At 34.0% G+C, this 25,807-nt stretch overlaps 2 protein-coding genes across 3 annotated transcripts; both read right to left on the bottom strand.

Moving 5' to 3' along the window:
* Window positions 1-8,298: 8,298 nt before the first annotated feature.
* On the bottom strand, window positions 8,299-10,802 carry LOC117342644 (S-antigen protein-like). The gene is made up of 2 exons (XM_033904843.1): window positions 10,783-10,802; window positions 8,299-9,613 (listed from the first exon to the last, which is right to left on the bottom strand). The coding sequence occupies exons 1-2, from the start codon at window positions 10,800-10,802 to the stop codon at window positions 8,299-8,301; spliced, it is 1,335 nt and encodes a 444-aa protein (XP_033760734.1).
* Window positions 10,803-12,946: 2,144 nt separating this feature from the next.
* LOC117321872 (GDP-fucose protein O-fucosyltransferase 2-like) lies at window positions 12,947-24,080 on the bottom strand. Of its 2 annotated transcripts, none has more exons than XM_033876475.1 (9): window positions 23,909-24,080; window positions 22,637-22,887; window positions 22,375-22,493; window positions 21,335-21,471; window positions 19,753-19,819; window positions 16,799-16,921; window positions 16,117-16,297; window positions 15,498-15,630; window positions 12,947-15,135 (listed from the first exon to the last, which is right to left on the bottom strand). In XM_033876475.1, the coding sequence occupies exons 1-9, from the start codon at window positions 24,049-24,051 to the stop codon at window positions 14,982-14,984; spliced, it is 1,308 nt and encodes a 435-aa protein (XP_033732366.1). In that variant the 5' UTR covers window positions 24,052-24,080; the 3' UTR covers window positions 12,947-14,981. The 2 variants fall into 2 exon arrangements, with proteins under 2 accessions (XP_033732366.1, XP_033732365.1); XM_033876474.1 differs by lacking the exon at window positions 19,753-19,819 and adding an exon at window positions 18,231-18,303 and having other exon boundaries at window positions 12,948-15,135.
* Between the last annotated feature and the right edge of the window lie 1,727 nt (window positions 24,081-25,807).

Here is a 25,807-nt window from a genome sequence, read left to right as displayed (position 1 = left end):
AAACTGTGCAATACGCTATTGAATGTAGTCTCAGCAAAACCGTTTGTATTGTGTGACGTCAGGATTAATTACTTAAACAATACTGTATTTATTAAAGGTCGACAGGCTAAATAATTGCAAGGTAGTGGAACAATTGATTGAATGGTTGTTAGATAGTGGGACAATTGATTGTATGATTGCTAGATAGTGGGACAATTGATTGTATGATTACTAGATAGTGGGACAATTGATTGTATGATTGCTAGATAGTGGAACAATTGATTGACTGATTGCTAGATAGTGGGAAATTGATTGTATGATTGCTAGATAGTAGGACAATTAACTGAACGATTGCTAGATAGTGGGACAATTAACTGAACGATTGCTAGATAGTGGGAAATTTATTGAATTATTGATGGATTCTGAGACAATGGATTTAGTGATAACTAGACCAAAATTACTGGTGGCTAGTTAGTGGGGGAAAACAGGTTTGATTTGGCTATCATAATTAGACCAACCAGATTAATGATGGATCGCTCGCATTTTTGATTAGTGAGACAACCGGATTATGACTGACACGATAGCACGATAATCAGATAAGTAGTGATTGAATATAGCAGGTCATGCAAATCCGTGGTAGGTGAACAGTGGGGAAGCCATATTAGCAGTGGTTAGATTATATAATGTCCGACATTGGAGATATGGCGACATTTCACTGGCAGAATCAGAACCAGTACCAGAACTCCAAACGTAGCCTAAAGAAACACTTCGTCATGAAAGTCTTAATTTGTACATATAAATAATGTTTGCTCATTTTAAAAACAATAAAACATTTATATTAATACACAGATGCAATATTATGTCCAGAATATAATTTTTAAATGCCGACATTATGGTCAGTTTCATTTTACATGTTATTTCATAAGATTTTATCAAATTTGTTACAGTGTCATAAAATTAATTTGTAAAAAGTATCACATTTGTTGTCAATAAGACAATTGCTATGCAAATAGGTTTTTATTGAAGTCATTCATACCGCTCAAATGATAATGATCAGCGCTTTTTTATGTTTATTTTGACAAGATCACCGGATTATCACAGTGACCGAGAGTACAGTATGTCCGTTACATATGTATATTTCTATCAAAAAAGGGCGAGGTGTGACGAAACCTGTATCAATCAGGGATTAGGTTGGGCATAGTATTAAACCATATACGCACTTTTAATGATAATAAAAAGTTGCGTCCTGAAAGAATAAATAACGTTTATATATCGGGAGATAACTAATAAAGTACGAGGAAGTTATGTTTCAATGAGTGATATTGTCGTTCGAGTAAGTTCTAGGGTGTTGTTCTGTTTACTTGGAAATAGCATTATCATGCATTCATTAAGTATACACATATGTACCATATACATTTTTTGTATGTGCAAAACGCCAAAAATGTCCCGACACCAACATATCCAGATTTACGATATGAGGAATTTGTGCCGATATGTAACTTTTCATTCTTTATAGACTTACTTAGCTCGTGTATGAATGAAATTATTCATTTCTTTTCAGATATCCCCAAGACATATTACATAGGTATATAATTGTATTGGAGTTTTGATCACGGATAAACAAAATAGGTATTTATACACATGTATATCGCAATGTTGCTATGGCATTATATTACACTTGTTCACCATGAGTCAACCAAGCTGGGGGGGCCGAGTGGTTAAGGTGTCCCGACACTTTAACACTAGCCCTCCACCTCTGGGTTGCGAGTTCGAAACCTACGTGTGGCAGTTGCCAGGTACTGACCGTGGGCCGGTGGTTTTTCTCCGGGTACTCCGGCTTTCCTCCACCTCCAAAATCTGGCACGTCCTTAAATGACCCTGGCTGTTAACAGGACGTTAAACAAAAACAAACCAAAGTCAACCAAGCATGCGCTTTCTTTAAGTCGGGTCATACAACCTAAACATTAAGAAGTTTTTGTGCAACTTCAATAACATTTCAAATAAGATTTCAATAGTTATATACAATAGGTGTATGCTATCATATATATCGTATGTAATCATATTAGTATGTTGGTAAGTAAATGCACAACCTAACATGAATAACAACGCTCTTCAGAAATCATAGTCTGCTTACTGGATGTCAGAAATCCAGGTGTTACTCTAGTGTAGATTGATAAAGGTCAGGATATTTTCAAGTTTATATCATATCAAGGATGTTATTCCAATATATCGTAAAAATACATCTGTTTATAAAATGTTTACATTACGGGGGTTAGACCCGATACCAAGTAATCTTGTAATTCTCTATGTATGGTAGAGGGTTCCATGATTGACCAAGAGAGACGACATCCTTTTCATGTCGCCGTAAAATTACTATGATCATACAAATATGTCTGTCAGTATATAATATCGAGAATCATAATATTCTCTAACTTTGAGATGTATAAGTAAATCGTGGAGCCTGGGTAGTTCTCAACATCCATGACAGACGATAATTAGTAGAAAACTTGCTTGCCAATTAAACTTACTTTTGAGTTTTGGAGTCAATATAACGCATGTTAGTGACATGATAACAGTGCTACTCTAACAGAATGATTTTAATATCAAAACAAAACATGTAAATTATACGAAATAAAGGCAGATCAACAATGAAAATGCTTATAATACAGCACGATAGTATTGTCTTTCCCAAAGTGCATTATTCGCGCGTTGTTCTACTAAATCACCACCAAAATGTTACTCCTACTTAAAATAGCCAGTAAGTTGCAATACATATTTATATTGATACAACCGATAACCTATAACTTATTCCCTCTATTTCCCAGTCATGTTGTATAGTGGTTCAGTTGTTCCAAACACAGTGATACATCTACACTGAATTCATTTATTTTCTCTATTTACCAGTCATGTCTTTTAAAACTCTGATCGTTCTAAATAGCAAGCACAATGTGGTACATCAAATGTCCTTAATTCATAACCATTTCGCTCCAATAGGATTAATGTTCCCCGTGTAAATTAGAGGCGATTACAACATAAATGCTTTTGGGCTTTTATTTACAGACAACCACGAGATGTTTAATCTGATTTAAAGGATAGCAGTTACTTCATAATTAATCTATGACTGAAATATCTCAATCGGTAAACTTATTTTCACTGACAAATCTCTTTCAGACAATTAAGTAATATCATTTTTTAACCTCAAATAGGGGATTCCTTTATGAAATTGTCGATTTAGTACAAATGTAGCAGGACTGCGTGTAGAAGTGTGTTTCCAAACAAGACGAGAAGTGCCGTTTGGAATTAAAATGGGCAGATTTTCCAGAAGGTTATTTCTGAAACATGAATTAGGTTTCTTTAAAATAAAGAAATACAAATGGTTTTCACTCAAACATGATTTCATCAGATGTTTGTATGTCGATCCCAAATTCTCCTTTTGGACGTTATGTACCTAGATGTTTGATTTTAATTATTCGTATTTGACAATGATGAATATATATATAAGTCTTTGTAATTCTATTCAGATTTCGTAACTCTCATTGATTTGAGTTTTGATTGTTGTAGTCGTTTATGATATTTTACCTGTGTATTTGTTTGTCAGTCATAAGTTTAATTCATCGAGTGCATTTCAGGATTGGTAAATGTGGTGAACGAGGTTCTAAGTTTGAGATTGCGTACCTTCCAGTATTACACAAACAGAACCAGGAAATTTACATTTTGTCCGCAACGACAGCAATATATCTTGTTAAAATGTATATACACATGTACAATGTACATTATATAAAAAAAAATATGATCAATAAAATTAATATTGAAATTTTCTAATAGGAAAAGTGTTTGAATTATTCTTTTCTTTGTGTTTGATTACATATTTAATTACTTAAACGTTATTTATGCTCCGATTACCTTGGACTGAGTCATTTAGACAATGAAGATTCTTTTATCAAAATTTAAGAATGTTTAATAGGTGATTGATACTATAATTGCTTCACACAGAAATAATGTTACATGAATTACTGTTTTTACACTTAAATTAAAGGAGAATAATTGGCAGTCTTTGTGAAAGGACAATTGTTATTATATTGACGCATTTTTATCACCCTTTAACGCAACTTTACACCTGTCAGGGATATAGGTAAGTTCAGTAGCAAGTGAATTATTTCAAAGAACTGATGGGACCATGTGATGCATAATTCTCTCAAAACTGAGCAGTTATCGATTCTTAGATAAAGCATGAACCCAGAACATATATCCAACGTTAGCAAAACCAATTAAGATGATTTAACTGCATTGTGATAATTGGATTACACAAAAATGTCGGTTATCTATCTCTTCGAAGTTTTACATATTTTCTATGAAGTTTACTCATTATCTTTCTCTGTGAACGTTTTATGTCTTTAATGATTACGTCATAATATATTCTCACTATAATCTTCAATCTTAAGTGGTCTGTCTCTCATGAAAGCGTGATTAGCAAGTGATAAGTCGCGTGCAAATCTAATTATCTCAAACTACGTACTACATCCTGATATCATCTTCCCCTAAAGATCTGAAGTACGTGGTTCGACGCCCCCTACCTGTGTCGGTTTGTGTTTCTCGGGAAGCTGAGAAGCGGGTCGGTCTGTGCTGTCGCGGTTGTGTCCTAGGGAAAGAAACTTTACCGTAATTGCTCTGGATAGACGGGTCTCCCGTATGTTGTTCAGTGAAGTAGTCATCAACCACTCCATGGAAACACTGCCTCAAAATGACTATGACTATCCATGGGGCGATGACCCCAGAAAACAAGCAAACAAACATCTTCCTGTCATCATATATGCTGCCATTATTCAGTAATCAGCTTGTCCTGTATCTGAATGAAATACAAAAAGGTACATTGTACTTCTAACATGCATGTTGAATGCTTCTGAAATTATGTTTTTCAATACTCAAAATATTTCTTAAAATACTAATTATGAAAGTAATTCTGTTGTATGTGTTAAGCTACCAATTATTTACAATCTTAAACACGTCATTATAATAAAGAATAATAGAAGTAAGTGAATCGCTCTATGCTGTGCACTGTTATCTTACTTTATACACCAATATATTATACAATTAATTTACCTAGTAGTATATAACATTGTATGAATGAGACGGCAAATGAGCGAACCCTTCAACATTTGAACATCCGATGTTGTCACATTTTTTTTATTGTAAATCAAACCCGTAAGCCAACTGACGTTTTTAACAAGTACTTGAATTACAAACATCTTGGTAGGATCCAGTTTTGTAAAATCTCATCTGATTTATTGGCGTTGAAGACATTTTCGGTACGTTCATGTAATAGTATACCGGTATAGCATATGACTTCCTTTTTAACCCATCCATTCAGTGCTCTTTTGGGGTTTCATATAACACTTTATTAATGTATGTGTCAGTACTAATTAACCAGTTCATAATCGTGGTATACCCATAAAACGCATAATAGTCCACTTATTAAGGCGGGATTTCCATCGTTTCGGTGTAGCTTCCAGTGACTTGGTAGCTTGGTGTTTGTAACGAATCAGAACCGAACCAAACACGGCAATACACGAGGGCTATAATAATAATAATAATATCTTTTATTTAACCAGGGTAACATATTTAGACAATGTCTAGTTTACAACATGGCCCTGCATCAAATATATTTACACAAGCATGGCATAATTTAAAATAACGATATAATATAACAATGTAATAAATATATAATTATCATCACAGCTTAAATATGATTTATAAATGAACGCTTGTATATCACACAAGTGTTGCTGAAGGACATGATTAAAGCGCTAGGAGTCGAATATACATACAATGCTAATATAGCAAAAGGTAAAAATTGACAGAATATACACTAATATAGTGTGAATTAAAATGGTACAATGAAGTAGGTTATCTAAAATTAAATTTAGAAGATTGAATATTACTATACTAAAATATCAGTGTAAGGGATGAATCACAGATATAACTATATATTCTATTAATAATCACAAAAGAAATATTTAGAAATTAAAACTAGACTAGTTGAATTTATAAAATATTGCAGTATATATATATATATATATATAGCTAAGATTTTGAGAAGTAAAGCTGCAGGTATCTAGTTTTAAAAATCCCAATACTAACTGAGTCTCTAATAGTATCATTAGCTTCGTTCCATAAAATTGAACATGTATATACAAATGAACGTTTGAAATAGTTTGTTCTGGCTGTTGGAACATACAATTTGTTTGATATAGAAGATCTAGTGTTTCTGCCATTCACATTTTTTACATAAGAAAACATGTTTGTTAAAATACCTGGTGATTCACAATGTAAAATTTTGTAACACAAAACCATTTTTCTAAAATCGTAAAAGTCTGCAATTGGCATCCATTTTAATTCTTCAAAGAGGGATTTGGAGGGAGTAAGAATATCTCTAACATTTAATAATATCCTGGCTGCTCTTTTCTGTAATTTTAAGACCATATCTATGTACATTTTGTTGCTAGGTTTACTCCAGACAGTTGAACAGTACATAAAATGGGGGAAAACAATACTGTTATATACGTTGGTAATGACATCATCTGACATAAATGACCTTAGTCTTCTCAACACACCTATTTTCTTGGATATTTTCTTTGTCATAAATTTAATATGCTCTTTCCATGAGAGACAACTATCAATAAAAACACCCAGTAACTTTGCACATTGGACAGTTTCAATCGTGAGATCCCCAACTTTCAAAATCAGCTGCCGACATCTTGCGAGTTTTTGAGAGGATCCTATCATCATACATTGGGTTTTTGTTAAATTCAGACTTAATTTATTATCTTTCATCCACTTAATCGTGTTTGAAAGATCTTCTGACATTTTAGCTTCTAGACTTTCTACTGTGTCCCCCCTCACACTCTGCGATGTATCATCTGCGTACATCATTGCTACAGAATGTTTTAAACATTTTGGGTAATCATTAATGTTTAAAATAAACAGTAATGGCCCTAAAATTGAGCCCTGGGGCACACCAATATCAATAGGGAGAAAATCTGAAAGTTCACCGGAGAAACTCACAGCTTGTGTCCTTCCAGTGAGGTACGACCTAAAGAAATTTAAGGCTGAAGGTGATACACCATATGCCTTGAGTTTATGTAAAAGAACACTATGATTAACTGTATCAAAGGCCTTGCGAAGGTCGATAAAAACTACACCAGTAAGATACCCTTCGTCAATATTTCTCAACCATTTATCTACCACACTAACCAGAGCGGTCTCTGTAGAATGGTTTGGTCGAAAACCAAATTGGCTTTCACTTAAAAGTTTATTTGTAGTTAAGAAATTGTAAAAAGTATTATGTACATGCCTTTCTAATATTTTACTTAGACCTGCCAGTACAGAGACTGGTCTATAATTGTTCACAGAGGTGGGGTCACCCGCTTTAAAAATCGGAGTGACCTTTGCTCTTTTCCACTCTGAGGGAAATACACCTTTAGATATTGACATATTAAATAAAAAGGTAAGAGGAGATACAATAGCTTCTCCTGCACATTTCAAAAGTTTAACAGATATGCCATCTACCCCCGTGGCTCATTGATAAGTTGTGATCCTCGTATTGAAGGAGGGACTCAATGATGTTCTTCTTAAGTCCTACTATTCTCTGACTATATAGGGCTGTGTACCCAAGGACTGGTCTCATTTGGTTAGTTTATATCGACGAGGTAGCACTCTATAGTAAACCAGACAAGCGGCTTTGGCAAAACGGACAAAATCGGTTAAGGTTAGGGTGAAAGAGTCCGTCATTTCAATGGCTGCCATTCACGATTGTGGCTTTAAATTGATTGAGCATCCGCCTTATTCACCTGATCTCGCCCTATCAGACTTTCATCTATTTCAACTAAAAATAGCTATTTCAGGCACCCTAACCCTTACATGCAGTGATGATTTTCTGAACAGCCAAGAAAAGGAGTTCTATAAAAGTGGCATTGAGGCCCTTAAACACCACTGGCGAAAGTGTTTAGATACTGAAGGGGATTATGTTGAAAAATAATAGAATATGTCCAGCAAAATTCAAATATGAGGCTCACAACTTACCAATTAGCCCTCGTATATTGCCGCCTGGGATTGACATTTCATGACGACCATTTGAAATCCGGTTCTGGAAGCATTGGCCAAACAGGTCGTTAACTTGTTTCCTGGACATTCGGCATCAAGGCCCAATTGTAGTGGCGACTCTTAGACACGTCGCATTTATGTGTTCGCTGAACCGTGAAACAGCCGAGGATTCTCATGTGATGGCCTATGACGCGTTTACTTCTGAAAATGATGCCAAATTCAAAATAATCCTAGTTTCTTATGGTTTTTTGTGCCTAGTTTATCATGGTTGCCCGCTCCTAGTTTATCATGGTTGCCCGCTCCTAGTTTATCATGGTTGCCCGCTCCTAGTTTATCATGCTTGCCCGCTCCTAGTTTATCATGGTTGCCCGCTCCTAGTGTATTATGGTTGCCCGCTCCTAGTTTATCATGGTTGCCCGCTCCTAGTTTATCATGGTTGCCCGCTCCTAGTTTATCATGCTTGCCCGCTCCTAGTTTATCATGGTTGCCCGCTCCTAGTTTATCATGGTTGCCCGCTCCTAGTGTATTATGGTTGCCTGCTCCTAGTTTATCATGGTTGCCCGCTCCTAGTTTATCATGCTTGCCCGCTCCTAGTTTATCATGGTTGCCCGCTCCTAGTTTATCATGCTTGCCCGCTCCTAGTTTATCATGGTTGCCCGCTCCTAGTGTATTATGGTTGCCCGCTCCTAGTTTATCATGGTTGCCCGCTCCTAGTTTATCATGGTTGCCCGCTCCTAGTTTATCATGGTTGCCCACTCCTAGTTTATCATGCTTGCCCGCTCCTAGTTTATCATGGTTGCCCGCTCCTAGTTTATCATGGTTGCCCGCTCCTAGTGTATTATGGTTGCCTGCTCCTAGTTTATCATGGTTGCCCGCTCCTAGTTTATCATGCTTGCCCGCTCCTAGTTTATCATGGTTGCCCGCTCCTAGTTTATCATGGTTGCCCGCTCCTAGTTTATCATGGTTGCCCGCTCCTAGTTTATCATGCTTGCCCGCTCCTAGTTTATCATGGTTGCCCGCTCCTAGTGTATTATGGTTGCCCGCTCCTAGTTTATCATGGTTGCCCGCTCCTAGTTTATCATGCTTGCCCGCTCCTAGTTTATCATGGTTGCCCGCTCCTAGTTTATCATGGTTGCCCGCTCCTAGTTTATCATGGTTGCCCGCTCCTAGTTTATCATGGTTGCCCGCTCCTAGTTTATCATGGTTGCCCACTCCTAGTTTATCATGCTTGCCCGCTCCTAGTTTATCATGCTTGCCCGCTCCTAGTTTATCATGGTTGCCAGCTCCTAGTTTATCATGGTTGCCCGCTCCTAGTGTATTATGGTTGCCCGCTCCTAGTTTATCATGGTTGCCCGCTCCTAGTTTATCATGCTTGCCCGCTCCTAGTTTATCATGGTTGCCCGCTCCTAGTTTATCATGCTTGCCCACTCCTAGTTTATCATGTTTGCCCGCTCCTAGTTTATCATGGTTGCCCGCTCCTAGTTTATCATGGTTGCCCGCTTCTTGCCTCGCTGAAGCTCGTGTCTTTTTGTAACTTTTAAAAAATAACTTACTCGTGTGAAATAAATTCCATATCCAACAAGCACTCGTTGTGTAACCTTTATTTATCTTTGATTTTGAAAGCATGAATTTGTTATCGCTATATCGATATAAGTACCTGTAGGATACTTCTTTAGTGTTATGTGTAGGCTCTCCATGCGAGTCTGATCAGAAAAATACATGTAAGTTAGCCAACAATGCAGGCGGCAATCTTGGATTTTAACACTTGGGATTTAGTATCCCTATACAGTATCTTAAGAAATTCTGGAATCATACTTCTCAAACTTGATTTGTCAGTTTCCATCCTTAAAGCTGATGCTTTTTACTGTTTCTCAATAAGTTCTTGATGGATCTGTCTCGGATTTCATAGGTACAAATAATGTAGGTTTATTTGGCACCACTTGTGCATGCTCGAATTTGACACCGTCATCACCATTTTCCAGACAGTTCTTCTTAGATCTTTCCTAGGTACATGTGTGTAGGTTTCCCTTGATATCAATGATCAAGGGGGAAAGAAGTGAAAGGGAGAAAAGGGAGCAGTCTTACATCAAACTAAGCTCCTAAAGACAAGTCTGCAGTGGCTAACAAAGCCTGTCCCGATCTCTTGTTCTATAATATACATACAAAATATACTGGTATACCACTTAATCCCTTTCTTAAATTCTGTTCTCGTAAAAGTTTTGTAGCAATCAAAACCTTGAATACCTAACAAACCATTAATATGTTTGATGGTTCAAATTGATCATAGGTTCTTTTGAATACACATGTATAAAGAACGTTGAAAATCTGGCTGATCTTTAGCATAAATATATATATGTAGTGTCTAAACAGATTGGGAGACAGTAACATGGAGACAGCACAATTTCCTTTATAAACAGTCTAACATTGTTGTGGGAGGTTGGGGAATGTCTACATAACTGTCTGTAGGGAGAGAATTTCTTGGCAGGAGATATATCAATATATACACATATATAACAAAGAGTGATTTATTTTCAAAACTGTTAGTAAACACTGAAAACAAAACATACCACGAACTGTGTAAACTCTTGGTGTTCAAAGTCTAAAGTCTAATTAACACATATCATGACAACTGTAACAACCTATATACAACAGAGATTTATACATACATGTATGTGATGTTTATGTCTGGTATACAACACTAACGCATTTGGCTTAGAAGACATATCCTTTCCACCAGCTAAATACTCTCATTCTTTTCAAACTAGACTTCATAACAAACAGTTTCTACAGATTGCATAGTATCATTATTCAACATAAATTGTATGACGTGCTCCTACTCATCAAAATTAGCTTGGATTACAAAATTTTGATTATTCTAATACTTTATCTGGGTATGATAATAAATCCTTGTGTACACAACATGTCATGATTTATAAAGAAATTGAAATAAATTATAATTCAATTAAATATCTGGTCTTATTTTCCATACATTAATATTATCTTTTTATTTATTCAGGTGAAACACCAAAAGAAATTATATAATTTTATATTCTAAAAACCAAGGGAGATAAAAAAAATTCACTTTTCACTGAGAATAATTGAGATAAACCTACCAATTCTTTTTTTTCAACAAAAATTCTTTCAAGTGTTCTTTCAAACTATGTTTTTGAGATGCATTTTTACTGAAATGTAGCATGTTCAAATACAAATTTTGCTGAAAACAGTTGTGTATACAATACAGTAAATTCCATCTCAAAACATCCGATAAAATCAATTTTTCAACAATAAAAAAACCTAAAATAGCAGAAATTTGAGTTTTGCATTTTACGTTTTGTCAAATCAGATTTTAAAATGTCACATAAATATTTGTATTACAAATGATATTATAGTATACATGCATGAGATGGGTCGTATATATATATATACAATATATATATGTATTTCTTATACAATGTAAGCATTTACACATATATGCAACCCATTTCATTATGTAAATGTTATAGTAGATAGAGAAGACATTCTGATAGCACACAATGAAATGTCATCCTCATAATCTGCATATACAAGTTTGTAATACTGTAAAAATGTAGTGAACACAAATGTATTTGGCATTTAAATATAGCATTGCAAATTAAGATATTTGACATTCATCTATCAGTTTGTTTCTTAGAAATTAAAATATCAATCCTCTAATGTATAAAATTCTTTTATCGATCTGGTATTCCGCAGCAGTGTGTTACACTCCGCTATATGTTTATATATAACGATTTCAAATTCATGTTATCAGGATTTTTTTCTCAAACATATAATCACTTTTTCATCATCATAATGGTAAAAGAAATCAGTGGAAAGTCTCCAGGCATTGTTCAGCTGTTAATAATATAAAGATTGTAACTGGAAATGGTCGCTAATATATAAAGTTTTAAGTCAGATTTATCTGGCAAGCACTTTTGCTGAAAGTCAGTGGCAAACAATATATACATATGACATATGTAATTATGTCTATAACAAGCAGCAAGTTAACACTACGTTATATAACCTACCATTCTTAGCTGTAATAAGATACAAATTGAATGTAAAACACTTCTGGAAAATGAAATGAATTACAGGTGTACTACAAGGTAAGCCCCTGAAACCATTGCAATTTTCCTCTAGAAACAGTTTTTGACCTATCTCTAGATTATCTTTCCTTCTTCATTTCATTTAAACCATCTAGTGAAATGGCTTATCATCAGATGAAGAGACGCTTAAGAATATGATGTTTGTTTTGCTTAAATGATAAATATCTGATTTAAATATACCCGATTATCTTCAAGTATCAACCATATCTTAGATTGAAACTATTCAATGGCAGTCATATATAGCATGTATACAGATCACAACTTCCAATTTATGCATAGTTCAGCAGGTCTTTATAAGGCATTTAAAACTACCCAATTACAAGTACAACAAGTGCAATCAATGATTGCGAAAGCTCACCGGCAGCAGCAATCACACTATGCATTCATTTTTTATGTATGTATAAGCATGTCATTTTGAAATTGTGTGTCACATAATATCACTCCTAGACCTCTAATGGATGTATAAACCAAATAAGAAGGGTGTGGACTTACAAGCTTTCCAAAACTAACCCCCAAAATCTTTAAAGTGGGTTTTTGTGTCAAAAAAATAAAGTCCACTAAATGGTAAAATGCCAAAAAAAATCACAAATTTTTTCTGCATGATTTTGCCACAGCATCACTCCTGGATCTCTAATGAATGTATGTATACTTTTGGACTTACCCCCAAAACTTTAAAGTGAGTTTTGATGCCAAAAAAGATAAGTCCACAAAATGGTAAAATGCAAAAAAATCACAATTTTTTTCTGCATCATTTTGCCATAACATCACTCCTAGACCTCTACTGAATGTAAAAACCAAATTAGAAGGGCATGAGGTGTATACTTTTGGACTTACAAGCTTTCCAAAAACTTACCCCAAAAACTTTAAAAGTTTTGGGGTGGGACGCCCACGCCCATGCCAACGCCCACGCCAACGCAGACGTCGGGGTGACAGCATTACCTCTCGGTTACTCGTAATGGGTGAGCTAAAAACGTATTTACAAATGTGTAACAGCATGAAAATATTTCTCAATACTATATACACAAGAATAAATGAACATATGCACAGTCTTTATGTACAAACACTTAATTGATTCCTATGTAACATGAATGAGAGAAAAATAAATATTTAAAAATAGAACTGATGAAAATATAAAATGTAAGCACTTTAAACTTTAAATGAATTAATAAATGTCTTTCATTAATGAAAATTGTCAGAAATGATAAATTAGTTCAAAAGAAAAAAAGTACAATATAGGAAAATTCAAACTGACCTTTTCACACATTGTGTAACACGAATTTGTAAATCAGTGAAATTAAAGCATTTGTAGATATGGGGGAAAAAAATCTATATTGGTTCATGTAGTCTCATGTCATTGTGAAAAAGTTGCACACAATAGATTAAATATTTTGATTTAGTTTTGACTTTGAACAGGACTCTGACACAGGGGCAAGTTAACGACTTTGTTTTTTATCAAAAGAGAAAAAGATATCTGGATATTTTGCAAACTCCTTGCAAAGAGTGAAGTTTATTCACTTTATACATGATAAAATCTATAACAATTATGACAGATCTCATTAAAATAAATAAATAAAAAATATAAACTCTTTGGTTTAAATGAAATGAGTGCAAATATTGACCTCATATGCATATGGCTACACATGTATACAAATTTACTATAATATTACACACATATACCCCAACTACACAGCAATCATACAAAGGTCGTACATGTACAGTATATCATCCACATACAGTGTTCATAAATACACATTGTGCTGATCTGAAGTCCTGACAGCCATCGATGACCTTCAACAACTTGCCACTACCACAAACTCTTGAGTTGAAACATTAGAGAGTTACATTACATACATCTTATGCTGTCAGGTCATGGCACGGTTAAAATCTCCCAGTAGGAAATTTGAATACGAAATTGTGACAAAATAACTCTGGGAAAAAAATGATCTTTGACCTTGACTTTAACTTTAATTGTTGGCAATTTGAAAATAAATTTGAGTCAGAGTGGCTGTATGTAAAAAAATACCTTTGGTCACCTTTAGTGTTAAAACTGAGATCTGAACACAACACTGTTGAGAAAACATACCATTTTTGTCTATGGAATAGATTCAACCAGACGTTATCAGAAGTAATATGGTTCTGACAATGTGTCGGTAACAGGATGCACAAGAACATTTCATTTGTTTCACATTATAATTATTAAGGCATGGTCATAATTTACTATAATTCATAATCTTTATCAACACTGCCACACCAACACATCTACACTACAACCATAATTTAGTATATTTTATAGGGTAAGAGAGCAGATTTAATTTCTGCAACAACCAACACATTCAAGCATTGAACCTGTAGGCAATCAAATTATTGCATTCAAATATGTTTTTGATTTTTCACTCCTCTTTAATGACATTACATCAGATAGAGTAAGTTTTCAATGTCAATATTCATGTTCTGAAAATAATATTCTGTGAAAATATTTGTAAGTTTTCTTCCTGAACATTATTTCAATTATTTAAAGTGCTCAGGAAAACTCTGATAGTGATATTCAGTTGTTAAAGCATTTATCAAATGAATTTATGGTGTTTGGTTAAAAAAAAATACTGAACACCAACTTAGTATCCTTTAACACTTAATTCATGATATAGATGAATCTTGTAAAAAGAAACGTCCATTTTACAAATCTATTAAAGAACTTTCATCAAAATTGTTTCATCTCCTCATTCTAGTTATATGAGATAATAACTTTGATAACAAATTTAGGTTTCCTAGAACACGTCAGACTCAGTATTTGATGGTCCACTTTGAAGGCTGTTCACAAGTATCACTATCATCATTACAGAGTCTGTTGAAAGTCATTTCTGGCTCAAATCCTAAAATCTCTCTCTCTTCTTGAATTCGGAATGAAAATGTTGACACATAACTTCCAATGAAATACCTGTAAAGGAATAAAATATAAATCTCAAAGTTTTTACCAATGATTGTATAAACATTAAACTTTGATTATGATCAGGTTAATAAAGGCTTATCAATCTATCTAACTCGATATTGTTGAAAATTCCAAGATAAAATATTTCAGAAATTTGTAAAAAAAATATTTTTTAAAACTTGTCAATAAAAAGAAATCAACTCCATAAATCAATGCTGCCTTAAAAGATATACATTGCTTAAAATGTCAGCTTGAATTAATGTCTGTCTGAAAAATTGACCTGAACGCATGAAGTCTAGTCAAAATGCAATTATTACTGGCACTATACCGCAAGTTCAGTACATTGGTCAGATCATTAATAAAAGGCTTACCTAGCATGAGCACATATCCACTGGTCTATAATGGCCACTCCGCCATCTTTATACTTCTCATGTTCCTCTGGGGTGGGTTTAAAACGGTAAACTTCAACCTTTTCACCAAACTCCTGTTTTAGATACTCGTACTCTGTTATTAAAAACATAAAGAAAAACTTTTTAAAAGCCAGCATCTTAAACCAGAATTTGTACCAGTAAGTAGAACCAAGCTGTGTCTCTCTTCTCTCAGTTTTATATGGAGATGCTTACATTAAGAATAGATTGTGAATTCTTCATATTACAAACACTATCTTTTTATAAAATTTATCAAAATCATATGTTTGATATTTTCAGAAAGGCAATATCCCCTCAAATGATTGTAGTAATTAATGTATAATTATGCGAAATCTCAGAGTTAGCATAGACATACGTATTTTGAACTCATGTTACTAATATTGAACCATGAAGATATTCATATTGAGAAAAAAGATTGTTTACTAACATTTCAAATTGTTTGAATATGCATTTTGCTATTCATAAAATTCTAAAATGTGCAGCAATCACAAAAGTCACAATAATGTATGAAAATGACACTTCAATAATAAGCAAATAAAGAAATTGTCCAAAATATATTCACCTTCATTTGGAGCATCTGTAGCGATAAAAACTTTTTTGAGTTTATGTTTTTTAAGGATGGACTTGACTTTCTTAGGCACAAGTTGGATACTTGGGATCTCCCCTCCATGGGCGTACAGGTAGTCTTTTCTTCTTAGATGTATAGCCAAGTATGGGCCTCCTTTTGCGTCACCATGTTTTTTCTAAATTACAGGTAATAAACAGAAGTAAATAAGACTGGTATTGTTATTAACAGAAAACACAAGTTTTATTATAGTGATGTGAAAAGTTTTAAAGACTTGAACAATTAAAAATTTGGCAAAACTGGTACCATTTCAATACATGTGCAAGGGTAAATTCATTGTGAATTGGTGATTTTTTTCCCTAATAACCTTGATAATCTACAGTATGTACCCGATTGTTGAAGCATATTGTATTGTCATCTAAATAAGATTTACATTCTTATTAATTCTTATTTCAGGTGGGGTTTTTTTGTCTTTTTTTTTGTTTGTTTTAATTACTGATACCTGTATTTATGACTATATATATAAGTTACAAGCTGCATGTATCTTCAATTAATAAAAGGCAGGATATATTCAAGATGGCAGATTTGCCATGAAGCCAACTTTCAATGGTTGATCAATATTTTTCCTTAAGGGAGGTATTTTGTTGCTACATGTACATTATAATTAAATTCATATTACTTTCATTTTTGTCCAATCATCAAGTACAGTTTTATCTTTTTTGTCTGTGGAGCCGAGATATTTCTCCCTGAAATTGTCCCCGATGTCTCTCAGATGTTTGGCATATACCATACTTCTTCTGCCCTATAAAACATTTTATTAATGTAAAAAACAAGTCAGTATTAATGGATTGCATTTTATCTCACACACGAGCATCTCAGATCTGAGCATACAGTAATTTTTTGCTTTCAACAAATATGTTAAATTCATTTGAATATTATAACTAATGCTTTAACATAATGTTAGAACAAATTATATGTCCACTCAGAGAGGAACATGTCAAGATTAAAATTGACCAAATCATCTGCACTTTCATAAATACATTTCTCAACAAAATTAATTTATATATATTATCTTGCATAACCGATAAAATCAATGCTAGTGACATTTCGAATCAATAACAGATCTTCCTCAGACTCATTATATTAAATGACTTGTTGTACAATGTAGACATGCCTTACTTGTCATTTAAGTCTGAAGAAGATAACAGAGCTGTTAACGAAATATTACTAGTAATAACTTTATTGGTTGTGTAAGATCTTCCGAGTGACTGAATTTTTTTAATTGTTAATAATAAAAGTAAATTATTTTGAGAAAGCGGGTCAGAAATAATTCAAATTGATTAAAAAGTATACCAAGTAATGTGAAATCACGCATAAAAGTACCTTCAATGAACACAACAACACTGATGCAAGATATATAGGAACAATCAGAAAAGCATGGTAAATTAGCCATTAGTAAAGCTGGCAATATGATATTGAAGCAGCTGAGTTATTTCAGTCTACAGTTGAATGGTACAGTAACAGTGGTGTCTGGATATAAATCAGCTGATATTTTAATATCAACAGATATTGGCATATTGGTATTGAATGTCTCGAAAGCTTATTCTGTAGCTGGAAAATTATTTACAAAACAAATTGTGAAATAATAATCAACATCACTTAATTAAAGCACACAAAAGCACTTTCAATTGTTAAAACACAGCTCCAAAATTAAATGTGAAAATGTTGAATTATCCCGCTACAGAGGCCTGACTCGAGGAAATCATCTGGGGCTTGTACAAATCTAATTGTTGTATTATGGCTGTAACTACCTAAGGACATCAGTGCTGTTAGCTAAAGACTTGTACAAGCTCCACAAACTCCATGTCTGCCCTCTGCACAATGTACAAATAAGAATTCCAACAGAAAACTTCTATTATACAAATGTAATACTGCCATAAATTCAATTCAATCTAACTAGTGCATTATGGAGCATTTGCGAATATATTTAGTAATAAATTAAAAACGGTTTTAAATGCATTCAATACTTAGAATGTATCATAACACACAATTAATTCTGGAACTGTGAAAGAAATGTGTGCCATATATATACAGTCATAAATTTGACTTACACTCCAGTAGAGGGGAGACCACTCACTGTACTGTCCATGGATAAGTGACTCTGCCCTGTCCAGGAATACAGATCTGCAGACAGGAAAGGTTAATCCATGACAGGTGTGTAGCACTTTATACAATACTAGCCCAGGTGTGACCACTAACTATTTCTACAGGTGAGACAAAGCTACAGGCATGACCTCCACCACATTTCTGTGTGACCAGTACAGGTGTGCTTATTACCTAAAGCGACAGATGAGACCTCTACCTTAATTCTGTAAGTGTTACCTGTACAGGTATGCCTATTACCTAAAACCACAGGTGTGACCTCTACCTTAATTCTGTAAGTGTGACCTGTACAGGTATGCCTATTACCTAAAACCACAGGTGTGACCTCTACCTTAATTCTGTAAGTGTGACCTGTACAGGTGTGCCTATTACCTAAAACCACAGGTGTGACCTCTACCTAAATTCTGTAAGTGTGATCTGTACAGGTGTGTCTAAAACCACATGTGACCACTTCCTTACCTATTTACAGGTCATTTTTTTTATTATACAAAATAACTACATGTACATATATTACCCCATTGTCTCCTAATCTTGTCTCTATAAGGAATTCATGGTCACATATCTTGACTTTTCTGATCAGGTAAAGGATTGCAAACAATTCAACTAAAACAAATATCATGTAAAAAGTGGACAAAAAATATTACATGCGGAGGAGTTAAAAATGACTTCATGATGCACTTAGAACTTTATAAATTGAATGTTGTTAACATATCATTAGAGGGACTTAAATAAAATCTTCAATAGCAGTTTAAAACATTTCATTTGTCCAGCATGCTGCTATTCGCAAAGTTAAAAACTTTTATTATTTTCTCTTTGAGGAATGTGACATTTGCTTTCAAGCAAGCTTCAAAGCCTACATACAATGGCCAAGGAAAATAAAGCAGGTATGATATAAACCGAACAACACTACATTTTGTATTCAGATTTCTTATATTTTTTTTATTCTAAAGCAAAAAATTAAGCTCTAATTATTTCTTATGGTAGTACATGAGTAGGATTACAAACCTATATAGCCAATTAATCTTTATATTAGGTTTGTTTAACTTGTATATCACAGTTTTTAAGAAAATGGTCGTTTTATAGCTACATATAGCTTGTCTAATAAACACTCGAAACTTGGAGTAAAACGTTAAACAGTAAGCAAGACCTGTTACAATGGAGTGATTGTTGTACAGTCAAAGTTTTTTTTTAATGGTACAGTAGTTTTACATAATTATACAGTTTATTATGCATAATGTCATTAGACAAAAGGATTACCAGGTCAAAAGGAATAACAGATTATGAATTCAAAATATATCTTTTAAAACAGCTAGAATTGAATTAACAGTATTTTATTCCATTAACCATAATCTTGAATAATAATATCCATGCATTCTTGTGGCCTACATGTTTGTCTACCATACTACAATGTTATAGGAGTGCAGACAGATAAAATGACAGCTAATAGATGTAACCAAATACCAAACTTACTTCCCAACTACGTTTTTGTCCAAAGTGGTCATGTAAAAGTGTCTCTGCTCGGTCTAACATCACTGATCTACAAAGGACTGGTCAGTTTAATAAAAGTCATGTGTGGTCAGATGTACACTACAGTGATCAGTGTCAAATGTTACAATGAGTCATGGGTACTAAATATACTTAGTCAATGTCAAACATCATAATGATCCGTATCAGATGTAGTCAGAGCCCCACTTGATTTGCACTCTTCTCAGAAGAGAAGCCTTCTAAGAAGATCGCATTCCGTTATATGTAAATCGAGTAAACCGGAAGAATATAACCCAAAACAAACAAGTTTTTAAGTTTTCTCAAACGCTATGACACAAACACTTGCATGTATGTGTCATATATCCTTCTCTAGTGAAACTCATCACTCGCACACATGGTCGCCGCCATCTTGGAAGATAAATCTTCCAGCTTCGAGACGGAAGAAGTAGAAGATCTTCCAGAAGCAGAAGAGCTACAAATCAAGTGACCAGAAGATATATTCTAGAAGGAGAGAGTGTAAATCGAGTGGGGCTCAGTATTCTACAGTCTATGTCAAACATCATGATGATCCTGATCATGTGTGGTCAGTCTGAATGATTTGATGGAGATTAAATATTACAATAGCCTGGGTCATAGGAAGTGATATGTCTAGAGACACCAACAGAAGCAAAGAATCAACTAGCAAACAAAATGAAAAGACAATAAATAAAACAAATAAATAAATAAGGAAATTGATGCTACAGTTATAAAAGGTCTACAAATCAGTTATGACAATGGGATACAGCAGTCATATTATTTATTTGAACAGGCATGAGTTAGGTGCCTAGTTCTTGAGGTTCAAGGGTTTGCCACAAGATGACCTAGTACACTTTTGTGTATATGGTCAAGGCAGAAAACTGCTATAGAGATGAATGATAGAATTAAGAATAAAATTCAAACCCTGGTGGTAACTACAATATACAAAGAGACCCAGAGGACCTGAATTGCTCACATGGATACTGAGGAATAATGGGAAAGTTATATATTTTCCTGTATTCTGATGTTGACCTAATGGAAGTGATTTTTCAGGAAATGGTACAATTCTAAGATGCATTGCCATTGGTGAATTGTTTTTTATTCTGCTGGCATAATATTAGGACCCCTTGGTCTTTAGATTTGTAGAAGATTCTTAAGCCTTTTTTTAAGCATATTTGACCCACGACTTTGAACATTTATAGGCTGATGGTCATTTATATGAGAACATTTACAGCATCAAGTACATGTACATACTTGGTACCCACTTGCAAAATATCAGACCCCTGGGTTTTCTGGAACATTACACCTGTGAAAAGTCCCAGGTGGGAACATTGGTGTTCTTTATCCCTGCAGATATATCTGAACTCATTTGCTTATTGTTTTCTATAAGTTAAAAGCTGATGTACATGTATTGGAGAAAGATATGACATATATTCTAAGAATTTTCAAGGTCTTTTTCATATCAACACAATATATAGCAGGTTTTGGACTTACTAGTACTTTCAGATACAGTCTTATTAAATCGTATTACAGTACAGCTGACCAAGCTTACCTGCTGCCTGATATGTTGTGCATTAGAAAGGGTTTGATAAAGCCTGCATGTCCCATGTATGACATGCATTCAAACTTGTTTGCATAAACGTCATCTCCATAACCAAAGAACCAGTGATGCCAACGACCATCTTTACCCTGGAAAGTAATAAATTGTTATTTGATGAAGGTATGGAATTTCTACCACAATACCCTGTGTTATTCAACTCTCAGACCATCAGTTAATCATTACAGCTGTTGATTAACAATCTGTTTATACCACACGTGGTATAAACTCTGTACGCATTTTGATTGGCTAACACGGTGAACTTTGACCCAAGCTGCAATTGTCATTGATGTCATCAATAATCTAATGACGTCACATCACTGGGTCCCGGACGTCACCGGTACACTTTATTTGCATACGCGAAATTATACTTAGCCATGTTTCCCTTTGATTCAAGCCGATATTATTGTGGTAGAAACAGGTCACACGACTCGAAATTGCTGGATATGGAATTATTCACTCTAGTTATTTTCTAAAGTTGCAAAAAACACTCGCTAAAGCTTGTGTCTTTTGTAACTTTTAAAAAATAACTTACTCGTGTGAAATAAATTCCATATCCAACAACCACTCGTTGTGTAACCTCTATTTAATCAATCAAATTTCCAATATTACAAGTAAGGCATCCAACATGATCTATCATATGGAGAATTGTTTCTGTCAGTAAATATTTTCTTATAATTTCTTATTTGATATGTGAAAAATATCTTAAAATATTTTACACTATTGACAATCATTGTGGGTTTTTCAAAGTTGATGCCTGCAGATATCAAAATGTTCTGAGATTGCAGGTTTCCAGTTATTAATAATAGTTTATGATGCTGTTTTAATATATAATATCAGTTGATGTACTGCTTCTCAAACACAACAATTTTTATTATATTATTTCAAACAGTTTTTAGAAAGAATAATGTATTAATATACTGTACAAAAAAAAAATCACGGCGAATGTACTGGACATCAAAATGAAATGTGCACAGTACATGTATGGCACTGACCTTGGAATAACCATGTTTCTCCAGACACTCTAGAATGTCCATTTTCTCCTCCCATTTGGTCCAACCCTCCTTGTATCGTTGTAGGTAGTAAATCTCATCAATCACTGGCTTCTCACTCACTGTCAACATACATTATATAATATAGCCTAGGTTTTCATATTTTGAGGATATATATACCAGAATCAACCAGGAGAATGAGAATTAACATTTGTTAGGATACTACAACACAAAATATAATAACTAGAACACAATTAAACTGTACCTGCAAGAAACTCCTCAAACTCAAGTACAGGAATGTGTCTCCTCAGACTTTCAAGATCAAAGAAGAGAGACCAAGGAAGCTTTATCTGACTTATCTCCCTTGTTTGCCAGTGGTAGATCCTCCCCCATGGTGGTAGGACCAATGCCCATGGTTCGTCATCGTTTAAAAGCTTGACAAGGTTTGCAACACGTATATAGACATCCCTTCTCAAGTTAAAGCCTTCACCGGGGTTCACATTGTATAACAGGTATCTACAACATGAAAGAAAGGTTTACATTCATATATTCATGCAACTTTACTTAACTAATTAGTACAAATTTACTTACCAAGGCATCCTTTTGACCACAGACTTTTAGCAATTTCAGAAGTCAAATCACTAAGGTATTTCTTTTGACCACTGACTTTTAGCAATTTCAGAAGTCAAATCCCTACAGTATTTCTAAGAAATCTAAAGGATCAATATTTATCCTGCAACTGCCACCGCATTGTCGGAATACACGGTAACACCCACCGTATATATTTTTGCTGTATACTGCAGTGACGGAAAACAGCTGTATTTTGGAATCTTAGCACGTGCGTCAGTTCGACTGACCTACTTCAAAGTGAAACTACGTTTAAAAGACAAACATATATCTGTGATATTTGACACTGTTTCACTTCAAAATGATTATTTTTGATGATTATTTTCATGACTGTTGCAGGATAAATAGAATACATAGTCAGTGTCTTAAAATATAAGCTGTATTTTTGGCTCGGGACAGAACCAAAAAAACCTCACCAAAATACAGCTTATATTTTAAGACACTGGCCATGTATTCTCTATATATATGTCAAATAGACACATCTCTTCAAACTTATTAATAGTCAAATATGGATATACCATGCATGTGTCCACTGTTAGACAAATTCATAACTTCGAATTTCTTATGGAATATTCACATTTGATATATTAGTAAAATATATACAGACAGTTTTTTAATGTGCATGGATGACTTTAACAAGGTATACATAGCAGGGACATTTAATAAGATACATTGTACAATGTCATATGAATGGGAAGGTATAGCAATGTTATTCATGCTTTGATTAGGAAAAATAAGGACTTTGCCATTGGGAATGGTACACATAATCCTCCCCAATTCCTGAACTTCAGCTAGCTAAAGGTCTTTGAATTTTTTTGTAACGTTAGAATACATGCATCATATAACTTACTGTAGTGTACTGAAAGCAGTACAGCTGACGTGTCAGCACAGTGCTGTAGTTTATTTTTACCTGACAGGTTTTGATTCCTTAAATTCTGGTGCATCGTTAACACCGACATCAAACGCCGAATCTTGCTTCGTTTTGCATTCAGTAAATCTGAGATCTATGCATGCAATCACAAAAAGAACATGGAGCACTGTCCAAATATTCATCTTTACTTGTCTCCTGCGTCCATGCCAATGTCAACTTCCGGTTGAAAGGTAACTGGAAAAAAAGGAACGGAAAACGGAATAATTACAGAGGACGGACGCGTTTGAAGAGCAAATCTAAGAAATATATAAAGCACATACATTTTAGCGGATATTTCATGTATAATACGAAAATAGCCTATTGCATTATCAGAATAACAGAGTTTATCAAATGAAAAGAAGACTTTAAAATGATAACTTTTAAACATCACTACTGTACAGTACAGTATATATTTCAGAAAATTTAACACAAGTTGCTTCCCTTCAGCCATATAACGTTACGATAAAATAGTGTTTACTCCCTGTTTACTGTAAGTTCTATAACATAAGTAAAATTCTTTTTACATTGTACCTCAATGTTGATAAAAACAAACCTCTTTTCACAGTATGTTATTTTTTCACGTAAATGAAAAAAAAACTTGTTGCTAATCGTCTTGAAAAAACACCCAAATAAACAGTGAAATATCTTACACAGTGCAGATGCTTCTTACAGTTGAGTGTAAGCTAACCTTTACACCCTAGTGCTACATTTAAGCTACAGATAAAATAGTAGTGCACTACGTCCAGCAGGTGTGACCACAAATCCCCCTATACAGGTAATGGACAGTGCCACTGGACACCTGTGTTAGATACCTGTAGTTGTTACATATAGACCTGTGTAAATTGACTGCTTTATATCTGTCATCCTGACTTTACCAGGTATATTTAAATGTTGATTAAATTTTATCTTATATTAACTCAAAATAAAATTGGCTGCGGTTCTCACATGATATATTGCACAAGAGGAATTAAAACTCTATAAATTGGATTTGTATAGTGTTTTTTTTATCATTAATGTTTTTTAAAATATTTCATTTTAGTGTAAAATTAAGGTTTATCTTCATGACTTCAAAATTTTGATGCTTTTCATTTATATTTTTTAAGTCTCTGGTACACTGTATATGTATATTTTAATATTTATAATTTTATCAGACAAAAATGTTTTTAAATTCAATGTATTGTTACTTCACTGATATCTGTTAATTCAACCATGAAATCATTCCATAGTTCATAATCAAGAATCAGAAGTTTCGTATATTCTCATTTGTATTCTGTAAGAGACATATAATATCTAAACAACAACTTATGTTGCATGTAGGCCTACCTGTACAGTTGAGTGTAGACTAAAGGTTACACAAAGTGCACTCCGAGTGCACTCCGTTTGGACTCGGAGTGCACTCCATTTGGACTCCAGGTAAACTTGGAGTGCACTCGGAGTGCACTCCAAGTTTACCTGGAGTCCTATCAGGCTCCAATCCTACCTGGGACCACATGTATCACATGTACCTGTAACCAAGTACATATATACATAATGTTTATAGATATATATATATACTCTTATACATTTAGACTCCTTAACATGTAACAATTAGATATGTGTTACTGTTTTATCTTTGTATATATCATCTTATTATTTTGTTGGTTCATTTTTCGTTGGTTAAACCCTACATAAAACGAATAGATCTGGCACTTCGTTGAAAAATGTATGATAGCATTCCTTTGATTTGAAGAGTTTTAACAAGCCACATCAATTAGTAGAAAATTGGCAATAAACAAAAATGTATATAAATTTGGCAAGTTGTTTGTGGTCTCTCAAAATGTAGAGTTTGATTGTGTACTGGACATAACTTGTACTCGAAGTACTAAGTACTGTTTTTAATATATTTCAAATACTTTTCTT

Source organism: Pecten maximus, chromosome 2, assembly GCF_902652985.1.
Source record: "Pecten maximus chromosome 2, xPecMax1.1, whole genome shotgun sequence".
NCBI classification, from domain to species: domain Eukaryota; kingdom Metazoa; phylum Mollusca; class Bivalvia; order Pectinida; family Pectinidae; genus Pecten; species Pecten maximus.
The sequence above is the reverse complement of the archived record's forward strand: the minus strand, read 5'-3'. Positions and strand labels throughout refer to the sequence as shown.